At 56.9% G+C, this 17,591-nt stretch overlaps 1 protein-coding gene across 4 annotated transcripts in view; it reads right to left on the bottom strand.

The window, feature by feature from the left end:
* Positions 1–17,591, bottom strand: part of LOC122387870 (helicase domino-like) — a 41,586-nt gene that overhangs the window by 960 nt on the left and 23,035 nt on the right. For all 4 annotated transcript variants that reach the window (XM_043378461.1, XM_043378463.1, XM_043378464.1 and 1 more), the window contains 17 exons: positions 17,109–17,278; positions 16,280–16,687; positions 15,680–15,898; positions 15,203–15,415; positions 13,867–13,905; positions 13,522–13,684; positions 6,208–6,497; positions 5,463–5,981; positions 4,366–5,280; positions 3,589–4,134; positions 2,667–3,144; positions 2,400–2,485; positions 1,956–2,024; positions 1,245–1,328; positions 959–1,043; positions 687–781; positions 255–317 (listed from right to left, as the gene is read on the bottom strand). In XM_043378461.1, coding sequence (XP_043234396.1) covers positions 2,920–3,144; positions 3,589–4,134; positions 4,366–5,280; positions 5,463–5,981; positions 6,208–6,497; positions 13,522–13,684; positions 13,867–13,905; positions 15,203–15,415; positions 15,680–15,898; positions 16,280–16,687; positions 17,109–17,278 — 3,707 coding nt within the window. In that variant the 3' untranslated portion in view covers positions 255–317; positions 687–781; positions 959–1,043; ... (2 more) ...; positions 2,400–2,485; positions 2,667–2,919. The remainder of the gene's footprint in view (positions 1–254; positions 318–686; positions 782–958; positions 1,044–1,244; positions 1,329–1,955; positions 2,025–2,399; positions 2,486–2,666; positions 3,145–3,588; positions 4,135–4,365; positions 5,281–5,462; positions 5,982–6,207; positions 6,498–13,521; positions 13,685–13,866; positions 13,906–15,202; positions 15,416–15,679; positions 15,899–16,279; positions 16,688–17,108; positions 17,279–17,591) is intronic.

Genomic DNA, 17,591 nt, shown 5'->3' with positions numbered 1-17,591 from the left:
AAATTTCTCATGCCGATGGACAAACACATTAGAAATGCATCCAATCACACTTGTTGAACAAGAGAAACAGTGGAATAACAAGAATGTAGCGAGTCGCCTACTTGGATGGCGTACGGTCAACCACCCAAGAAACTAAGACATGCCATGGCTGCTGTCTGGGACGGGCGGCGCGCCGGCGCGGGCGGTCCGTGAGCCCGGCCCGGCGGCCGCGTCCCAATCCTCCCCGTCCAGTGTGATCCCACTGCGCTACTTACCGCAGTCGTACTGTATGAGCCGCCGCTCGGGGAACTGGGTGGCCATGGCGCCGATATCTGCCCCTGTAAACAGAGGCCGTCTTTAGAAAACGAACAATGTGGCTAATGCAGTGTCCGGCCACAACCCGGCCATGTTTGGTGGACCAATACCAGCGCTTACAAGTGCTCTCAGCTTCCATCGAGTACACATCAGGACATGTATGTTATCCCGGACTTGTTTTGGATATTAAATGAGTCATAAACACAAATGTCCACTCAGTTCTAGAGGGTGCTGCACTGGCGACCGTGCAAACCTGCTGGCCGTGTGTTTCGATCTAGCACCTTTGCAAAAGCGGCGCCGCCAGGCCGGCCGGCGCCGCTGATCGAAAGTGCATGACACCATGATATTTTCCGTCACAACAAATGTTAGTGCCACATCGGTCCTTTACTCACCAGTCTGTCCGCAGCTGGACACCGTTGACACGAGCTGATCAGGAAACGGCAGATGCTAACATCCATTAGCGGAGGCGCACTTCCTGCTATCCAGTCTGCAAACACCAGAAGAAAGACTTTAAACTACGGATCCCGTCAAGTCTTTCCCCAGCATCAGCTGACAAACATCAGACATAGTTAACATCAGAACTACTCAGAGAATGTAGGTAAAATGAAGATCATCATAGACATAACTAAAAATGAGAGCAACACAATATCACACGGTCACGCACCTGATTTAGCAGGGCAATATGAAGAAAAACAGGGAGCATTGTACTCCAACGGACACGGTGACGCTCCGCTCCCAATGCCGCCTGCCTGGAACATATGACATTCATGAGCAAAATAGTTGGTACACAGACAATCATGCTATCGTGTACATAGTAACGTCAGATAAAGAGTGTAATCAAACACGCTCAGAGAATGTAGGTAAAATGATAGTTCATCACGTCTTAACGAAGACTAACGGTATCCAAACCCCACAAAGCAATTTAAATAAAACGACGTTACAATTCTCACCTGCTCTTAACTGTAAGGCAGTTAATACCGCCAGTAGAGACAAGCTCGGACAAAGCTGTTCGGGCGGATGTTGTTGCCAGGCAGCTGCAAACAAACGAGCAATATATGAGCAAGGCCACTTCCACGATTTTCATAACCATCGGATTATACATTCTTGGACGATACCGCGAAAACGAAATATTTCTATAGAGAGTTTTCAAAGGATTTCATGCACGAGGCCTTGGCCGAGTGCATGAAATTCTTTGAAAACTCGAGATAGAAATATTTCGTCGCGGTAGAGTCCTAGATATTATTTCCTGTATGTTTCCTAATATCGTTCGTTATCTGCTTAAAAAGGCCGAAGTTTGCATAAATAAAATACAGTAACGTTAACTACACGTTGGGTACTGAAATACAGGCAGTTCTAATTACTTAACAGTACAGCAAAGCTTACAAATTTTCTTTAAAACAGAAGCCCTCGATGAAATCAAGCTATCCAAGAAAACCATCCAAGAAAACGTCTCGTGCAAAGTTTCTTGGATGGCTGGATTGCATTGCAAGACTGCATCAAACATACAGGAAGAAGCGATATCAGTCCGAAATTATGTAATCAAATACTCTCAGAGAATGTAGGTAAGTGGTTACTCATCATAGCAATAACGTGTCATAATAGCCGAGCGTCAGTGTGCCTAGTGACCACCCGGGCAGAGCACTCACCCCTTTGAAACTCACCAAGGCGGGACGGGTCGGCGCACTCGGACCGGGCAGTCTCCCGCCGCGGTCCTCACTGCTGGCACGTGCCTGCGAGGGCAGAACAGACTGCCGTTAGTAACAAACACGAGTCGTACAACAGACACCAGAGTCGCCGCACAAACAATCGGGGTCTCAGCGTACCAACTGAAAAGTTTGATGATCGCTAAAACTTGAAACGCAAGAAAAAAACGATGATTTACACATACAACTGACGCATGACCTTGGCTTCAAAGAATACCTCTAGTTAGACCGCTTTGTCCACTCAGTTCTAGAGGGTGCTGCACTGGATATCGTGCAGACCTGCTGGCCGTGTGTTTCGATCTAGCACCTTTGCAAAAGCGGCGCCGCCAAGCCGGCCGGCGCCGCTGATCGAAAGTGCAGTCTACCGAATGGCTAAAACTCCACTGAAGGCTCATCACTCACCCGTCCGCCAGCTGCTGATAGTTGTAGACGCAGGCGCGCGGAAAACGACGGAGACGACGGTCCTCCATTCATAGGGGGAAGTGGACCTAGGGGCCGCAGAGAGTCCGTCAGAAGAGCGACCAGCGAACAAACATCGCAGTCAGAAAGCATAGTTCGTCAGAAGTTAATAACATCAAAACACTCAGAGAATGTAGGTAAAATGAAGATCATCACATGCTAAACACTGCGCCATGTTGCATGCAAAAAATCACAAGAACGACAACTCACCTGAAGACGCGAAGAGGACGGCCGCGAATGCTGCACCGCTCAACGGCGGCGGACACTGAACCAACACCGAAACACCAGACGGGACGCCGCGCGGGCCGGCCGGAGACGTGCCGGCGGGCGCGACGGCAGGACAGAGCACACCTCACGCTACCTAATAGCAATGAATATGACGCGATCCTCGCGGCGGGCCGGCCGCCTCTAGCGGCCATACATATAAAGCTGGGTACGTCAGTGTGTGTACAGGCGCGGCGCGCTAGGCGGCCGGGTCGGCGGGCGGCGGCTGCGCCGGTGGCGTGGACGCCGGGCTCGGCCGGTCCGGAGTCGAGGCCGTGCTCGACACGGTACGCAGCCGCATCGTGTACGGAGAGCCGCGCAGCGCAGACGGAGAGCCGGCGCCGGCGCCGCTGCCGCTGGCGCTCACCACCGCCGCCGCCGCAGACACCAGCGGCTTCAGCTGGCTGAGCGCCACAGTGGCCGTCTGGGGAACACGCAAACGGACACAAGTCAGTCAATTGGACAAGCCAGTGTAATAGTTGTTGAATCTACAACATCAGGCAATAATATGCGAAGAGTCCGACGGAAAACGCTTTTAATTAAATGCCTACCATTTGATTAACCATTACAACCCCTTCATGGTATTGAATTAAATATCCATTGATGACATTTAAATAAACGCCAATCAAAGTTTACTTAAATCTGCCGTACGGTGGGAATTAATACCACGACCCGAAATATGCTGAAAAATGATCAACAGAGCTGATTGTTACCAGTGTCAGGATCCACCAGTCTGACGGTAGTACAGAAAGATGGGTTTTAACAAAGGTCGTTTCTATGTCCCACTATTGGAACCACAGCCGCCAGCGGTTGGACGACCATGGCTTGTTCAGAGGGAGGCCCGTGTTCGACTCGATCGGGCTCTCACCTGCTGCAGCTGGGGGTTGTTCTGCTGCTGCTGCTGCTGCTGCTGCTGCTGCTGAGAGGTGGTCGCCGCCGCCGCCGTCTGCCCGCCGCCCGCCTGCGAGGCCGGCTGCACCAGCTGCACGGCCGCCGGCCGGCCCTGCTGCAGCGTGGCGATGGGACGCGCCAGGCCGCCGGCCGCGCTGCCCGTGAACGGACTGCCGGCCGACACCACCTGGATCGTCTGCTTGATGGGGTGGTGCGAGCTGGGCAGCACGCGCGCCTGCAGCTGCTGCGGCGAGGCGCGCGCGCCGCTCGTGCCGGCCGCGCCCGACGCCGGCACCTTGATCACGTCGCGGCCCATCACCTGCTGGATCTGCTGCACGGTGACCGTGGTCGGCAGCTGCTTCTGACCCTGGACGATCTGCACGGCCGACAGCTGCGTCGGCACCCGCTTCCCAGTCACCTGCGCCAGCTGGGTGGCCTGAGCGGTCAGCTTGCGCTGTGGCGTGATCAGCTGCTGTTTAGACAGCGCCAGCTGGCGGATCTGCTGGTGTGTGGACGTGGTGACCTGGTGGGGAGGGCGGAGAGGACGGTCAGCAGCTGTACCGCGGTTGGTCGGAGCGGTTATACGGGAGCGGATGTTATCAGACAAATGCCTCATCGGCAGCGGCGTTACGTAAAGCAGCGCGCTACGACTCGTCATCGCTCATCATGTGAATATGTCGACAAGAAACACTTACATGACGCTTAATTACTTAAACATCAATTAAGACAGTAGGGTTCGCAGCCAGGTTCTCACCTTGGCGGGCGTGCCGGCGCGCATGTGCGGCAGCGTGACGCCGGCCATGCTGATGGCCGTCACCGGGATGGTGACCGTTTGCGTGGCGCCGCTGGTGGCCGGCGACGACGAGCCGCTGGCGCCGCGCGCCGCCGCCGCACTCTGCACCTGCGCCAGGAACTGCGGCATGTTCAGCTGGGCCGGCTGCATCTGGTGCGACAGCTGCGGCTTCTGCTTCAGAATGGCGGCCATCTCGGACTCGGTCATGGTGCGCGCCGCCACCATCTGTTTGCCGGCCGCCTGTTTGAGGATGCGCACCTGGGTGCGGGCCTGCGCCTGGGTGACGGGCACGGCCGCCATGCCAGTGACGGTGCCGAGCGAGGTACCCAGGGAGGTGACGGCCACCTGAACCTTCTGCGAGGTGCCCGCCGCGCCGGCCACACCGCTCGTCGTCAGACCGGTCGACGTGCCGGCGACGCTGCCGCTGGCCCCTGCAGAGACGCCGCCGGCCGCCGACGCCGTGGTGGCCACCTGCAGTCGCTTCAGCGGCTCCAGGGTGGTCAGCTTCTGGCGCAGCATCGTCTGCTGCTTGAGCGCCTGCAGCTGGCTGGGCGTCAGCGACTTTTGCGTCAGCGTCTGGATGGGGATGGAGGTGGCGATGCCGGCCTTGGTGGCGGCCGAGGAGGCCACCAGGCCGCCAGAGACGAACCGCTGCGCCACCTGCACCTGGGCCGGCGTCAGGCTCGACACGGAGACGATGGTGCCGGCCGCCGCAGAGGTAACGGCCACGGCGCTGACCCGGGCCGGCACCAGCGGCTGCCGAGTCGCCACCAGGCCGCTGCTGGAGGCCGCGGCGGCAGCGGCCGCAGCAGCAGCCGCCGCGGCCGCCGCCTGCTGCTGCGCCTTCTGCAGCCGCTGCAGCTGCTCGGCGGTCGCCTGTGGGCGAATAAGGGGATTGTTTTACACGCCGGTGACGAGAGGCAGCTTACAAGACAGTAATTAACGAAAAATGAATAACGCAGCCTGAAGTTGGAAAAATGCGTCACATAGAGCACATCATAATCAATAATGGAATAGGAAGATGGACAATAGATATGAGGTCGACGACTGGCACTCACCGTCTTTTTCTCCTTGGCGATGCGCGACGCCCGGTTGGCGGCCACCTCGACGGGTGTGAGCGGAGAGTCGTAGTTGATGCCCGACTCGGCAAGCACCGCCGCGTGCTTGGGGTTCCGGTTGGCCGGAGACAGCAGAGCCGGACGCGTCGTCGGCGCCCGCTTGTTGGCGATCGACTTCATGCTCTCAAAGCGGGAGATCAGCAGCTGGCTGAAAGCTTGGTTCTTGTCCTGCATGGCCAGCTGAGAGGTGCGCAGCGGCCGGCCCGCCTTGGCCGTCGGCAGGTTCAGCTTGCCCGGACCCATTTTGTGTTTCTTCATTTTCTTGGGACTGGGGTCGTAGACGAGCTTGCCCTCCTCGCGCGGCTGCACTACCATTTCGAAGCGGAGCCGGCACTGTTTGGCCGAGCGGTAGGTGCGTCCGACGTGGTTCACCAGGTCCGACACCAGGTCCCAGTTGGGTGTGTGCGCCGGGGAGACCACCACCAGGTTCAGCGGCATCTCCAGCACCGTCTTGATGGCCTACCGAAGGGACAAAACAATGTGTCAGAGGGAGCATGTAGGAAACGGTACTTGCTGGTCAACAAACAGTATCAGGAAATTTAGATCGCTTCGGGTGGTTCAAAGCATCGAGTCCAGCATTGACTGTGAGGTCAGAGGTTCTCTAATTTCGGCCTTTTATGTCATCCTGTAACTGCTGGAATCCAAGGGACACACGCGAATGAGGGAAAGGAGAGAGCGTGCTCACCTGTAGCAGCGCCCAATCCTCGTGCACCAGCCACTCGGGAGCGTGCTCGTCCAGGCCGGCCTTGTTGGCCAGCAGGGCCGGCTTGGCGCTGGGCAGGCTCAGGCTGCCAGGACTGAAGATGGTGCGCCGCTGCTGCAGACGGAGGTCACGCCGCATCTTGAGCGCCGCCGGAGACAGCCGGTTGAACAGCGAGCGCGGCGCAAAGCCGCTGGTCTCCTCGCGCTTCACCTTGATGGGCTTCTTGATGAGCGGCGCGGCGGGCGGCGGGCCGCTGCCGCCCGGCTGGGACGCTGTCGTCACAAGATAAAACCCCTCATCAGTAATGATCGCGGCCGGGAAAAAATCATTACTCTAATTTCTCTTACTGCAAGGTGAACAGACAATTGACAATAACCCAATCTTAAAAGCTCAGCGTTGTTGTTGTTGTTGTTGTTGTTTATTGGGGCTTTAGGGCGCGCCGACTGCGAAGGTCATTTTGCGCCCATAACGTCACTCTAATAAAACAAGTGTTTCAAAACAAGAGACCTTCTATATACCAAGGCTAAGAAAGTAAAAGACTTGATAAAAACGGCAAGGTAAGATAGAACAACGCAAGAGCGTCGTAACAATCAACTGACTAGACAAGTAGACTAGAGAGGAATTGGGTCAGGTTGAGTAAATCACCTGGAAGTTGACCGAACGGATAAAGGAAAAAATATTGCCGGATAAAACCCAGGGTGACTCGTCACCCAGTAGGTGGCGGATAGTGGTACCAGGAGCAATACAGCCCAGGTAGCGTGTCCGGTTCCGTTCAAAGAGTGGGCAAGATAAAAGAACGTGAGCGACGGTTAGAGGCACGGAACACCTGTTGCACAAAGGCTGCTCACCTCCTGAAAGGAGATAGCTGTGCGTCGCGTATGTGTGACCAATACGGAGTCTGCAGAGGACCACTTCCTGGAAACGATTGCCTTGCAGGCAAGACTGCCAAGGCTCTAGAGTTGGTTTCAACTCTCTCAGCTTGTTCCTTACACACAAATCCCACTCTGCCTGCCACTTTGAAAGCATGAAGGGTCGCACCAGCGGATAAAAATCCCGGGCAGGCAGAGGCAAGCGCCGAGTGCAGGGTGCTGCGGCGGCGCGTCTGGCAGCAGCATCAGCAAGCTCATTGCCTTCAATGCCGACGTGACTGGGAATCCAGCAGAAACGGACTGATTTTCCAGATTGCTCCACCGACGTAAGCCGAGTTAAAATGTCCCGCACGATGGGGTCAACTGAGTTAAAAGTACGTAAGGCCAATAAGCTGCTAAGAGAATCAGATAAAATCAAGTAAAAGGGACTGCCAGAAACCTCGATGAAACACAAAGCCTTCTCTATAGCGACTAGCTCTGAAGAAAACACCGAGGCGGAAGGTGGCAGAGAAAACGAGCGGGTGTCACGACCAGCGACAAAAGAGCAGCCCGCTCCCTCGGTTGTCTTCGAGCCGTCTGTATAAACCGTGATAAAACCATCATAAACGGCAATGTGCTCTAAGGCTCTGGCTCGCGCCTCAGCAGGCAACAAGTTGTCCTTCTTAACAGTCGATAGTGAGAGGTCCACTTGCGGATTGGCGTTTTTCCAGGGTGGAGGGGGCGTGTCCCAGGTACGCCGAACGCCACGCAAGGATATGTTAGCAGCTGAAAAAAGACCTCCCATGCGTTCTCCAAACGACGGTCGTACCCTCCCGTCAGATCGAGTAGCGTGACGTGAAAAGACGTACGGGTACGTCGGATGCGTTGGGTATTGGCGAAGTTTCAAAGTGTAACGCATCCCCAGCATCTGGCGACGAAGAGCTAGAGGTGGCTCATTCGTTTCAGCCAGAAGACTACTCTTTGGAGAAGTGCGGAAAGCCCCGGTGGCAACGCGGAGCGCAGCGTGATGTACTGCGTCCAGGGACTTCTTGCTGGACTCACTTGCAGAATCATAAACAAAACACGCGTAGTCCAGCTTCGATCGGATGATCGACCGGTACAAGAGGAGCAGAGTTTTGCGATCCGCACCGTATGATGTGCGGGCAACACACTTTAAAACGTTCAGGGATTTAAAACATCGTTCCCGAAGCGTTCTAAAATGTTCTTTATACGTCAAACGTCCGTCAAACGTCATACCAAGAAACTTCGCCACCGGCTGCGTGGGGATCGTCTGTCCGTACAGACGGATACCCAATGTAGGGTCGGCGCAGCGGCGGCGACAGAAATGCATGGCAACAGTCTTCCTCGTTGAAAAACGGAGACCATTGTCGCGGCTCCATCTCTCAAGCCGTCTGACTGCAAGCTGCAGTTGTCTGGCCATGTGCCGAGCGCTGGAAGCGGCGAACCAGATGGCAAAATCGTCAACAAAAAGCGATCTGCCGATAGAGACCGGAAGATCATCGGCGATATCGTTAATCGCCACTGCGAATAACGCCACACTAAGCACCCCTCCCTGAGGGACTCCATTCTCTTGGATAAAACTGCTAGACAACTGGTTACCGACTCGGACTTTAAACCGACGACCCGATAAAAAGTTCTCGATAAAGAGGCCCATCCGGCCGCGTATGCCGTACTTGTGTACTTTGGAAAGTATTCTGTGTCGTAACACTGTATCATAGGCCGCCTCAATATCAAAGAACAGTGCTCCAAGATGCTTCCTTTCAGTAAAACAGGTGCGTATCTCGGTGTCAAGGGCTAAAATGTGGTCAACAGGGCTGCGGTGCTTTCTAAAACCGCACTGGGCGTTTGTAAAAACACCATGATGTTCCAGAAACCAGCTAAAACGCACATTGACCATCTTCTCCATCAGCTTTGATAGCGATGATGTGAGAGAGATGGGCCGATAATGGAGAGGGTCATGTCCCGACTTGCCAGCCTTCAAGATAGGAATGATAGTGGCTTCCCGCCAGGTCTCAGGGAAAGTGCAAGTCTCCCAAAGCGAATTGAAGGTTGCTAGCAGCGCCTCGAGGGCAACTGCTGGGAGATGACGGAGCATGTCGTTGTGGACAGCATCCGGACCTTCTGAGACGCTGCGCAACGAGCTGATGGCAGACGTGAGCTCAGCCATAGAGAAAAGCTCGTTGTACACCAAATTTTCAGCTGTGCTGAAGTCCACGGCGGCTGGTGCAGGTCGTGAGGACGGCTCTCCTCGGCAGCGCTGATAGAGTGCACGACCTATCGTCTCTGCGACGTCTGAAGGGTGATATGTCCGTGTTGTTCACTCTTAAAACCGGAAGCGGAACAGAGCTGAACCGGCCTTCAATGCGCTTCATGCGTGCCCATATTTGGGTCGTAGGAGTAAAACGGTTTAAGGAACTTACATAAGTGCGCCATGAAACAGCCTTTGCCTCCTTTAAAACGCGTCGGGCAAAAGCCCGCGCTCTCTTAAAAGCGATGAGGTTCTCAGTAGTACTACTCCGGTCAAACTTTCTAAAAGCGCGTTTCCTGGCACGAATCGCATCTCCGCATTCCTTGGTCCACCACGGGACCGGAGGACGACGAGGCTGACTCGACGTCTTGGGTATGCACCCGTTTGCGGAGTCATTGAGTAAACATGTAAAATCCTCTGTAGACATCACAGAGGCGTCGGCTCTGGCTAAAACAGAGGCCTCTACAGCGGCCTGGAATTCGCCCCAGTCGGCTTTCCGAACATTCCACCTAGGTGGACGGTTGCCCGACACTGGGGACTCCTGGTGCTCCAGCCACACTGGGAAGTGGTCGCTCCCGAGTGGGTCGTCATGGACGGACCAGGTAAAAAGCTGAGCTAGCCGCGGACTGACTAAGCTCAGGTCCAGAGCCGATGTTTGACCGGAGGGTGTTGTAAAATGGGTGCGCTGTCCTGTATTTAAAATACACAGCGCCTCATCGCGGATAAAAGATTCTAAAAGTCGACCACGAGTGCCAGTCGTGTCGCATCCCCACGCCAGGCTATGGGCGTTAAAATCGCCGACTACCAGGACCGGAGGTGGAAGCTCATCGACAAGTCGATGAAGCTCAACCACCGGGAGCGCTATACCTGGTGGAAGGTATAAGGAGCACACAGTCAGTTCCCGGTGGTTGAAATCAACTCTGGCGGCCACCGCCTGCAGGGGAGTCTGCAGCGGCACCTGGCGAGCAGGTACGCTGTGGTGAACCGCCAGAAGCACACCTCCATGGGCAATGGTAGGGGTGTCCAGGTCTCTCCTAAAAACAGAGTAGCCCTTGATGGCAAGGGTGACATTTGGCGCAAGCTTGGTCTCCTGGAGACCTAAAACAAGGGGTGTGCGCCAACGGATAAGAGACTGTAGGTCCTGGTAGTTGGCCCGGAGGCCTCTACAGTTCCACTGTAGAATAAAAGGCGTGGTTAAAAAGGCGCAAAAAGGGCGCGTATAACATGAGGCAAAGGCGCACGCAGATACCTGACTGACCACAAAAAAGGTAAAAAACACCGAGAGAAATGCACCTGGTAAAAAAGCGCAATAGCGCGAAAAAGATAAAAGGATAAAAGAGGAAATAACTAGACTGAAAGACTAGACTAGGTCCTCTAACTCCGAGGAGGCGCTCCCCCCGTAACGGATGCGGGGGTGCCCCGAGCCCTCTCGGTGAAGCCTCCCTTCAGCGGAGGCAGATCGGGCGTGGCTCGATCCCTGCTGGGGCTTTTTCGCCCGAGGGGCGTCACCCTCCGAGGGCGACCAGCTCGGGGGCGTCTGCCGCTTGGCGAGGCGCCCTGGAGCCGCGGAGGACTGTTGCCGCCCCGACGGGGATGTCGAGGCGGCGGCCTGTGTCCTCGACACAGGCGTCTCTGGCAGCGGCGGTGGTGGCCGCCGCTGCGGAGGTGGAGGAGGCGGCGGGGGACCCATGATGGGCCGAGTCCCCGCCTCAGGTGTCTCCGGGGTGTCAGCGGCGGCGGCCGCGTTGGCACTCCCGGAGGCGGAGTCGGCAGACGAGGCTTCTTTAGCCTCGAGGGCCTTCTGGACGAGGCGAGCCCTCCTCGCCTCACGTGCCCTCCTCTCCTCCTCCCCCCGCCGCAGAGCCTCCTGCACCGCCGTAGACGGTCGGGGGCGGGGCGGGGTGGGTGGCGCCTTACCCTGCGCCGGGGGGCGCCGACCACCCTGTCGGCGCTGGACGACGGTCCACTCGTCTCCACTCGCGGCTGGAGCCGGACTGGGTGGACCCCACACTGACTCCTGAGCAGCCTGCTCCGTGTCGCTCGGCGGCACACGAGGCGCCGGGGGGTCCGCTGAGCCATCAGTGGCTACGACAGTGAGGCCGAATCGCTTGAGGAGCTGCACAAGCTGTGCAACACTCATCTGGGAGGCATCGGTTGAGTTTGTCACTCTCACCTTTTGGGCATACGAGGTCTTCGGGTGAGTTTGGTTATACACCTCCCGGGCCTCTTTAAACGACAGATTTCTGGTAGCCTTGATGGTGTTTATCTCCTTCTCTTTGACGTATGTAGGGCAGGACCTGTCATACGCGGAGTGCGGTGTCTGCCCCTCTCCGCAGTTGACGCATCGAGGGGTTTCCGAGCTGCACGTGTCGTCAGTGTGGTCCTGGGAAGCACACTTGGAGCACACGGGTTTGCCTCGGCAGTTGTCCTTCGTATGACCAAAACGTTGACAGCGGAAACAACGCATGGGTGCCGGGACGTAAGGTCGCACACGAACCCTCACGTACCCCACGCGAACCTCGCTCGGCATGTCGGTGGAGTCAAAGGTTAAGATAATGTTATTCGTGGGGACCGTGCCTCTCCTCGCCAAGATGCGGTGTGCTGCTGTGACGCCAAAGTCGGCGAGGCCGTCTGCAATGTCGTCATTGCTCACGTCTCTGAGGTCAAAGCAGTTGATGACCCCTCTGCTCGAGTTCTTTGACCTGTGCGGCTCAACTGAGAGAGAGACAGAGACCAGCTTCCTGCCGGAGGCCCGTCCCTCGGTATACACAAATCGGGTGGCGCTTAAGGCTTTTGCAGCCTCCTCACTTTTCTCGAATTCGACTTCCAAAGCCCCATCGCGCATCCGATCGCAGCGGAGGATCTTGCCGAGGCGGTCGCAGCCGTCCTTCCGTTGGAAGGGGGACAGCGCACCCAGCTGTTTGTCACTGCTCCTTAGGATAAGGATCTTTGGGTTTCGAGGAACCTTCTCGTGTGACGTTCGCCCGCCGGCCGAGGCCAACGGGCGAGAATCGGCCGAAGCCGAGGGGTTGGATTGAGGGGAAGGGGGGTTGGTCCGGTCATCCATGTAAGTGTGCTTGGTCTCCGCCAGCTCGGCCGCCGACGCTCCGCAACGGCGCCGCTACAAGGCCTAGGACGGCCGAGCTGACTGTACGGGACTTGGCGGCACCTTCCGAGGGGGAGAGAGAGACTCACCACCCCCCACGGTCGGATACCGCCTCCTCCCTTGACGCCTCGCCGAGTCACCGCCAGGGGCAGCGACAGATCAGTCCCACCGACGGAGGACGAGCACAAGTGCCCGAACCCCGCCGGCGACACCTCTCCAACACCACCCCCGGCGGCATCACGACTGGGAATGGCTCCTCAAGTGCGGCGCCCCACTGAGTGTCCCGCCCTTACAGAACTCAGGGCCAAAGAGGCGTGTTGCCCAGCCACCGCGACTGGCTCCGCACGGTGGGGGGCTCAACCTCCAGGATCCCGTTGTCCTGGGGTACGGGTCGGCTCGCCTAGCCTAGTAAAACCGGCTGGTACCCGAGGGGACGCCACTCCCCTTACACTAGCCCAACTCGGCTGTGTTCCTGCGGGTGCAAAAAACAACGAAAAAAGGGGGAAAGGAATCAGAAAGCTGTGATCGAACGAAACGCAGACATCCGGTGAGAAGCAAAGCAAAAGCAAACAAAGACCGCTCAAGAGAAACAAAACCACGGAAACCAAGAAAAGTCGGGCCGTACCATCTGTCCATCCAGTGATCAAAAGCAAATCGTAAGCAAGAATGGGTCAAGCTGGGGCCGAGGGGGCGCTACTCCCCTTGCTGGCCGAGGCCAGGGCCGCCGCGGGGCGAGGGCCCAAGGAGCCCAGTCCAACAGCGACCCAGGCCACTGCCAACCCCCTGCGGGGCCAATCCTGCAGACAATCCATCCGGTAAGCAAGGCAAGTCCAGGTCAAACGCGCGTCAAGCTGGGGCCGAGGGGGCGCTACTCCCCTTACTGGCCGAAGTCACAGCCACCGCACAGCCGGAGCCAGATGACCCCGGCTAAGCAGCAGCTCTGACCACGGTCAGCCCCCTGCGGGGCTTAAAAGCTCAGCGGAAGCCAACAAATTATACAGCGTTGTATAATTATACCAACTCGAGAGCTGACGTGCAGTGACGGTCTGCCGTAGCGATAGTAGAAAACTCACGCATTGAGACGCCGGGCTCGGTCTTGATCCGTCTGGGCTCCTTTCTGACGAACACGGGCGGCAGCTGGGCCTCCGTCATGGGCGTGTCCTCGTACAGCAGGTCGTCCACAGAGTCCAGGTAGACGTCGCTGTCGTCCCGCGGCGGCGTCGGCGGCGCCCAGATCTGAGCCAAAACGGAATTGTAAACGTCAGTGTGGATCGTGGACATGCTAGCTGGCAATTGCAGACAATCATATGCAAACTAAAGTACAACAAACATAAATGAACAACATCCTGCACGCGAATACCGAAGCCGATAAACACGACACACGGCTCACCGCAGCAGTTGGATGATAGCGCACTTACCGGCATCATTTCGTCTCCGCCGTTTTCCGAAATCCATACCTGTGAGGATATTCGAAATAATTTAAAAACATCCAGCACCAAAAGCTCACAGCGAAATACAGGAAGTTAATACACAGGAAACTAAATAATTACTAATGAGGCGAATGAAGAGGTAATGAAATATTAATCTATATGTCTTCCATTCAAGAGTACCTGCGGCTGCTGTAAAAAAACAGCATTAATAAACAATCAGCCAGAAGCTAAAAAACGTGAGAAGAATTATGTTAAAATATTTTAATAAAAAAGAAAGACTATAATACAAGTAAGATCGACGATGAAACTTTTACCTCGCTATTGTTGACACCCCTCGGATCACGAGGAGAAACCATCCGGCATATGTGAAATGCGCCCTGCGCTGTACCGGTAGCTCAGACGGGCGGCAGGGAACCCGTTTTCCTGAAATCTGCTCCTGCTTTTGATGTCGAAAAATTTAGAATTTTTGTTTCAGATAAAAATTTGATGTGACGAGGAAGCTGAGCGCAGGTGGCAGACGGTTAGTGTCGACTGTGAATATTGATATTAGGTGCACCCACGCCGCCAGTGAGGCGGTGGCGTGTTGGGGACGGCGGCGGCGGCGGGCGGCTGCGCTGGCGCGATCCGCCGGCCGGCTGGCTGGCTGGCTGGTGTGTGCAGGGGTCTGTCCGGGGGCGTCAGCATGCCGGCGGCTCGGGCGGCGCCTCCCCCCGACCCTGACACACCGCGCCGGCCGGCCGCCACCAGCGCCGCCCGCCGCCGCCTGCCCGGACAGACTCGCTCACACTCACACACCAACACACACAGCCAGCCGGCTCGGCACCAGTCACAGCTTTATTTCGCACCAACAGCGCGCAGATTCACAGTACATAAAATCGCCGCCTCAAAATGGAAGCGATCGGTATCACACAAAAACGATGGGCCTCGCTGAGCGGAGGGGAATACGCGAGTAATGCCTGAGAACTGGCGAACGGGCGCCGGTCAGGAGGCGCCCCTCGGCCAGTCGGTGAGTTGATGACGCGCGGTACGGCGGGTCGCATGAGCTGCGGTGCGGCGGCGGCGGCCAGTCGGCTCAGTCACCGCTCGGCCGCCGCCGCTGTCGGCCCAGCCGGCCGCGGCGGGCGGTGGCGCGCGCCGGCGGCGGACCAGTCCCGTTCCGCACCGGTTTCTCGCCCGGCAGCAGCGGGTTCGTATCTAGCGTCCACAAATTGATGTCTACCGTGCTGCGCGATCGCGTCTTTGGACTGTCTGTCAGCTCGTCACAGCGGCGCAGTGTCACGCGGCACGAGGGCGTGGACGGTGTGTTGGCGCGCGGCGTGCGCACCTGGCTCGTCTCGGCGGCGTCGTAGGTTAGCTCCGTGTCCGAACCGGCGGCACCGTCTGACTCGCCGTCGTGCTGGCGCATCGCCTGCTGGTGATCCGCCTCCCACTCGCGCTTGCGGGCGTCGATCTCGGCGGCGGCGCGGTCGGCCTCGCGCTGCCAGCCGTCATCCGTCTCCTCGACGAACGCCATCGCCCAGCGCTCGATCGGCGTCAGCTGCGGGCACACGGCGCCGGCGGCCGGTCAGGGCGGCGGGCCGACAGACCGGACCGCGGCAGCCCGCGGTGCAGCCGCACACGCCGCGGCAGTATGATGACAGAAGTATATACGCAAATTACTAACCGGAACGTTATATTCATGCATGCACTGCATGATCGTTCTTATCACAAATGAAATGCAAGTATTTTACAATACAACCAACAGAAAGTTAATCGAATACTGTTGTAATACCCCTGTCTCTCTCCCTATCGGAGCACCTACCTGTTTGACGAGCTGCTGCACCTCGAGCTCGGCCTTGGAGATCTCCTCGTCGCCGCCGTCGTCGAGCGGGATGTTCTCGTCGAACTCGGCCATGTCGGCGTCGGCCTCTGCGCGCGCCGTGCACGCCGCCCGCACGTCCGTCTCGTCCTCGGCGGCGGCCAGCGCCGTCTCGAACGCCACCTCTGCTGACCGGTCCGTGACGGCCGGCGGCGCCGACGGCTGGGGGAGCGGAGACGCGGTTAGACACGAGGAGCATTCAGCTGTGGTGGAGTACACCGTGACTTTTTACAGCTCAGCACGGCGATAGAATGGATTGAGTGTAGCGTATTCTTTCCGCCCGAACGCCATGCGGGACGCCCGAGATAACGAGACAGGCCGGTTAGTGTACGAGATCAATAAGACATCACGGCCCACCGGACGGCAGCGTAATGTCAACGGAATCTCGAAAGGGCAACGGTTAACACTACTGCGTGACGGTGTACTTCAAGCGACACAAAAAAGAAATAAAATAATTAAAAAACGATCGCTCCTAAGCGAGCTTTAAAATATCGACTGTTTTTCGGTTTTCCGACAGCGACAGTCTGTCTAGGCTAAACTCACCTCGACCTTTTCTGGCCGCCGCCGCGCCGCGTCCGACATCCTTCGGCTGGCGTCATCCTCACGCATATCCACATTGAAGAGATCCTGCAGCGTGTTCTTCTTGAAGAAGGCCGTGGTGAAGTTACCGCCCTCGATGGCCAGGTCGCCGAGCAGCCGCTTCTGGTTGGCCTTTTTGACGATGTTCTCCTCGATGGTTTTGTCGCTGACCAGCCGGTAGATGTGCACGTCCCGCGTCTGTCCGATCCGGTGGCAGCGGTCCTGCGCCTGCGCGTCCATCGTCGGATTCCAGTCCGAGTCGTAGAACACCACCGTGTCGGCGCCGGTGAGGTTCACGCCCACGCCGCCCGAGCGCGTCGACAGGATGAAGCAGAAGATACGCTTGTCGGCGTTAAACCGCTCCATCAACGCCTGAAATGGATAGTCACCGTCAGTCCCGAGCCAGGTTGCCATATTAGCATATAGTGGAGAGACACAAGACGAAACGCCAAAGTCCACAATAACCCTTCACATCAGCCGCGAGTGCCATTCCATTCAACACGTCATCGGTGCCATTTTAATTTTTAATCACAACGGTAACACCCTAGAGCCAATATAGCGATTTTCGAAGCTCGTATTTCGTTGTTAGAAGAATGTCGGTGTATGGGGAACCGACGGGACCAGCCAGTACCGAAGACCGGCACCGCGGTCCCGTCGGCAGCGCGTCCCACAGAGCACACCGGACGACACGGGGCCGCCTGCTGTACCGCCGGTCGTCACCGGACACGGCCAACGAGCAGACCGGACCGGTAATTTCCGGCGGATCGCCACCATTCTCAGGGGAGTTACTGACCTGTCTCTGGTCCACTCGCGTGGTGCCGTCCAGGCGAAGGTAGATGTGACCATGGAAATTGAGGAACTGTTCCAAAATATCCAGCATGCGCGTCATCTGGGTGAAGATGAGAACCCGATGGCCCTCCGACTTCAACTTATGCAACAGCCTGTCCATCACTTGCAGTTTACCTGAAAACGAAAAATGCAATGTCAATAAAACGATGTGCTCCATGAAACATGACAGAGAACGAATACTTAACCGGAGCGACATATTTATTTCTATTTCAGAGCTTCGTTCTGAAGAACAAGACTACTCCACAAAAACATCAAATAACTTAATTAACGTGGCAACAGAGCAATTATAATTGACCGGAACTTTTTTTTAGGCTTTGTAGCGAGTCGCCTACTTGGATGGCGTACTGACAGCCACCCAGAAACTAAGACATGCCATGTTGCTGTCTGGGACGGGCGGCGCGCCGACGCGGGCGGTCCGTGAGCCCGG

This window comes from Amphibalanus amphitrite, unplaced genomic scaffold (genome assembly GCF_019059575.1).
Source record: "Amphibalanus amphitrite isolate SeventyFive unplaced genomic scaffold, NRLGWU_Aamphi_draft 000301F_arrow, whole genome shotgun sequence".
In the NCBI taxonomy this organism is placed as follows: Eukaryota; Metazoa; Arthropoda; class Thecostraca; order Balanomorpha; family Balanidae; genus Amphibalanus; species Amphibalanus amphitrite.
The sequence above is the reverse complement of the archived record's forward strand: the minus strand, read 5'-3'. Positions and strand labels throughout refer to the sequence as shown.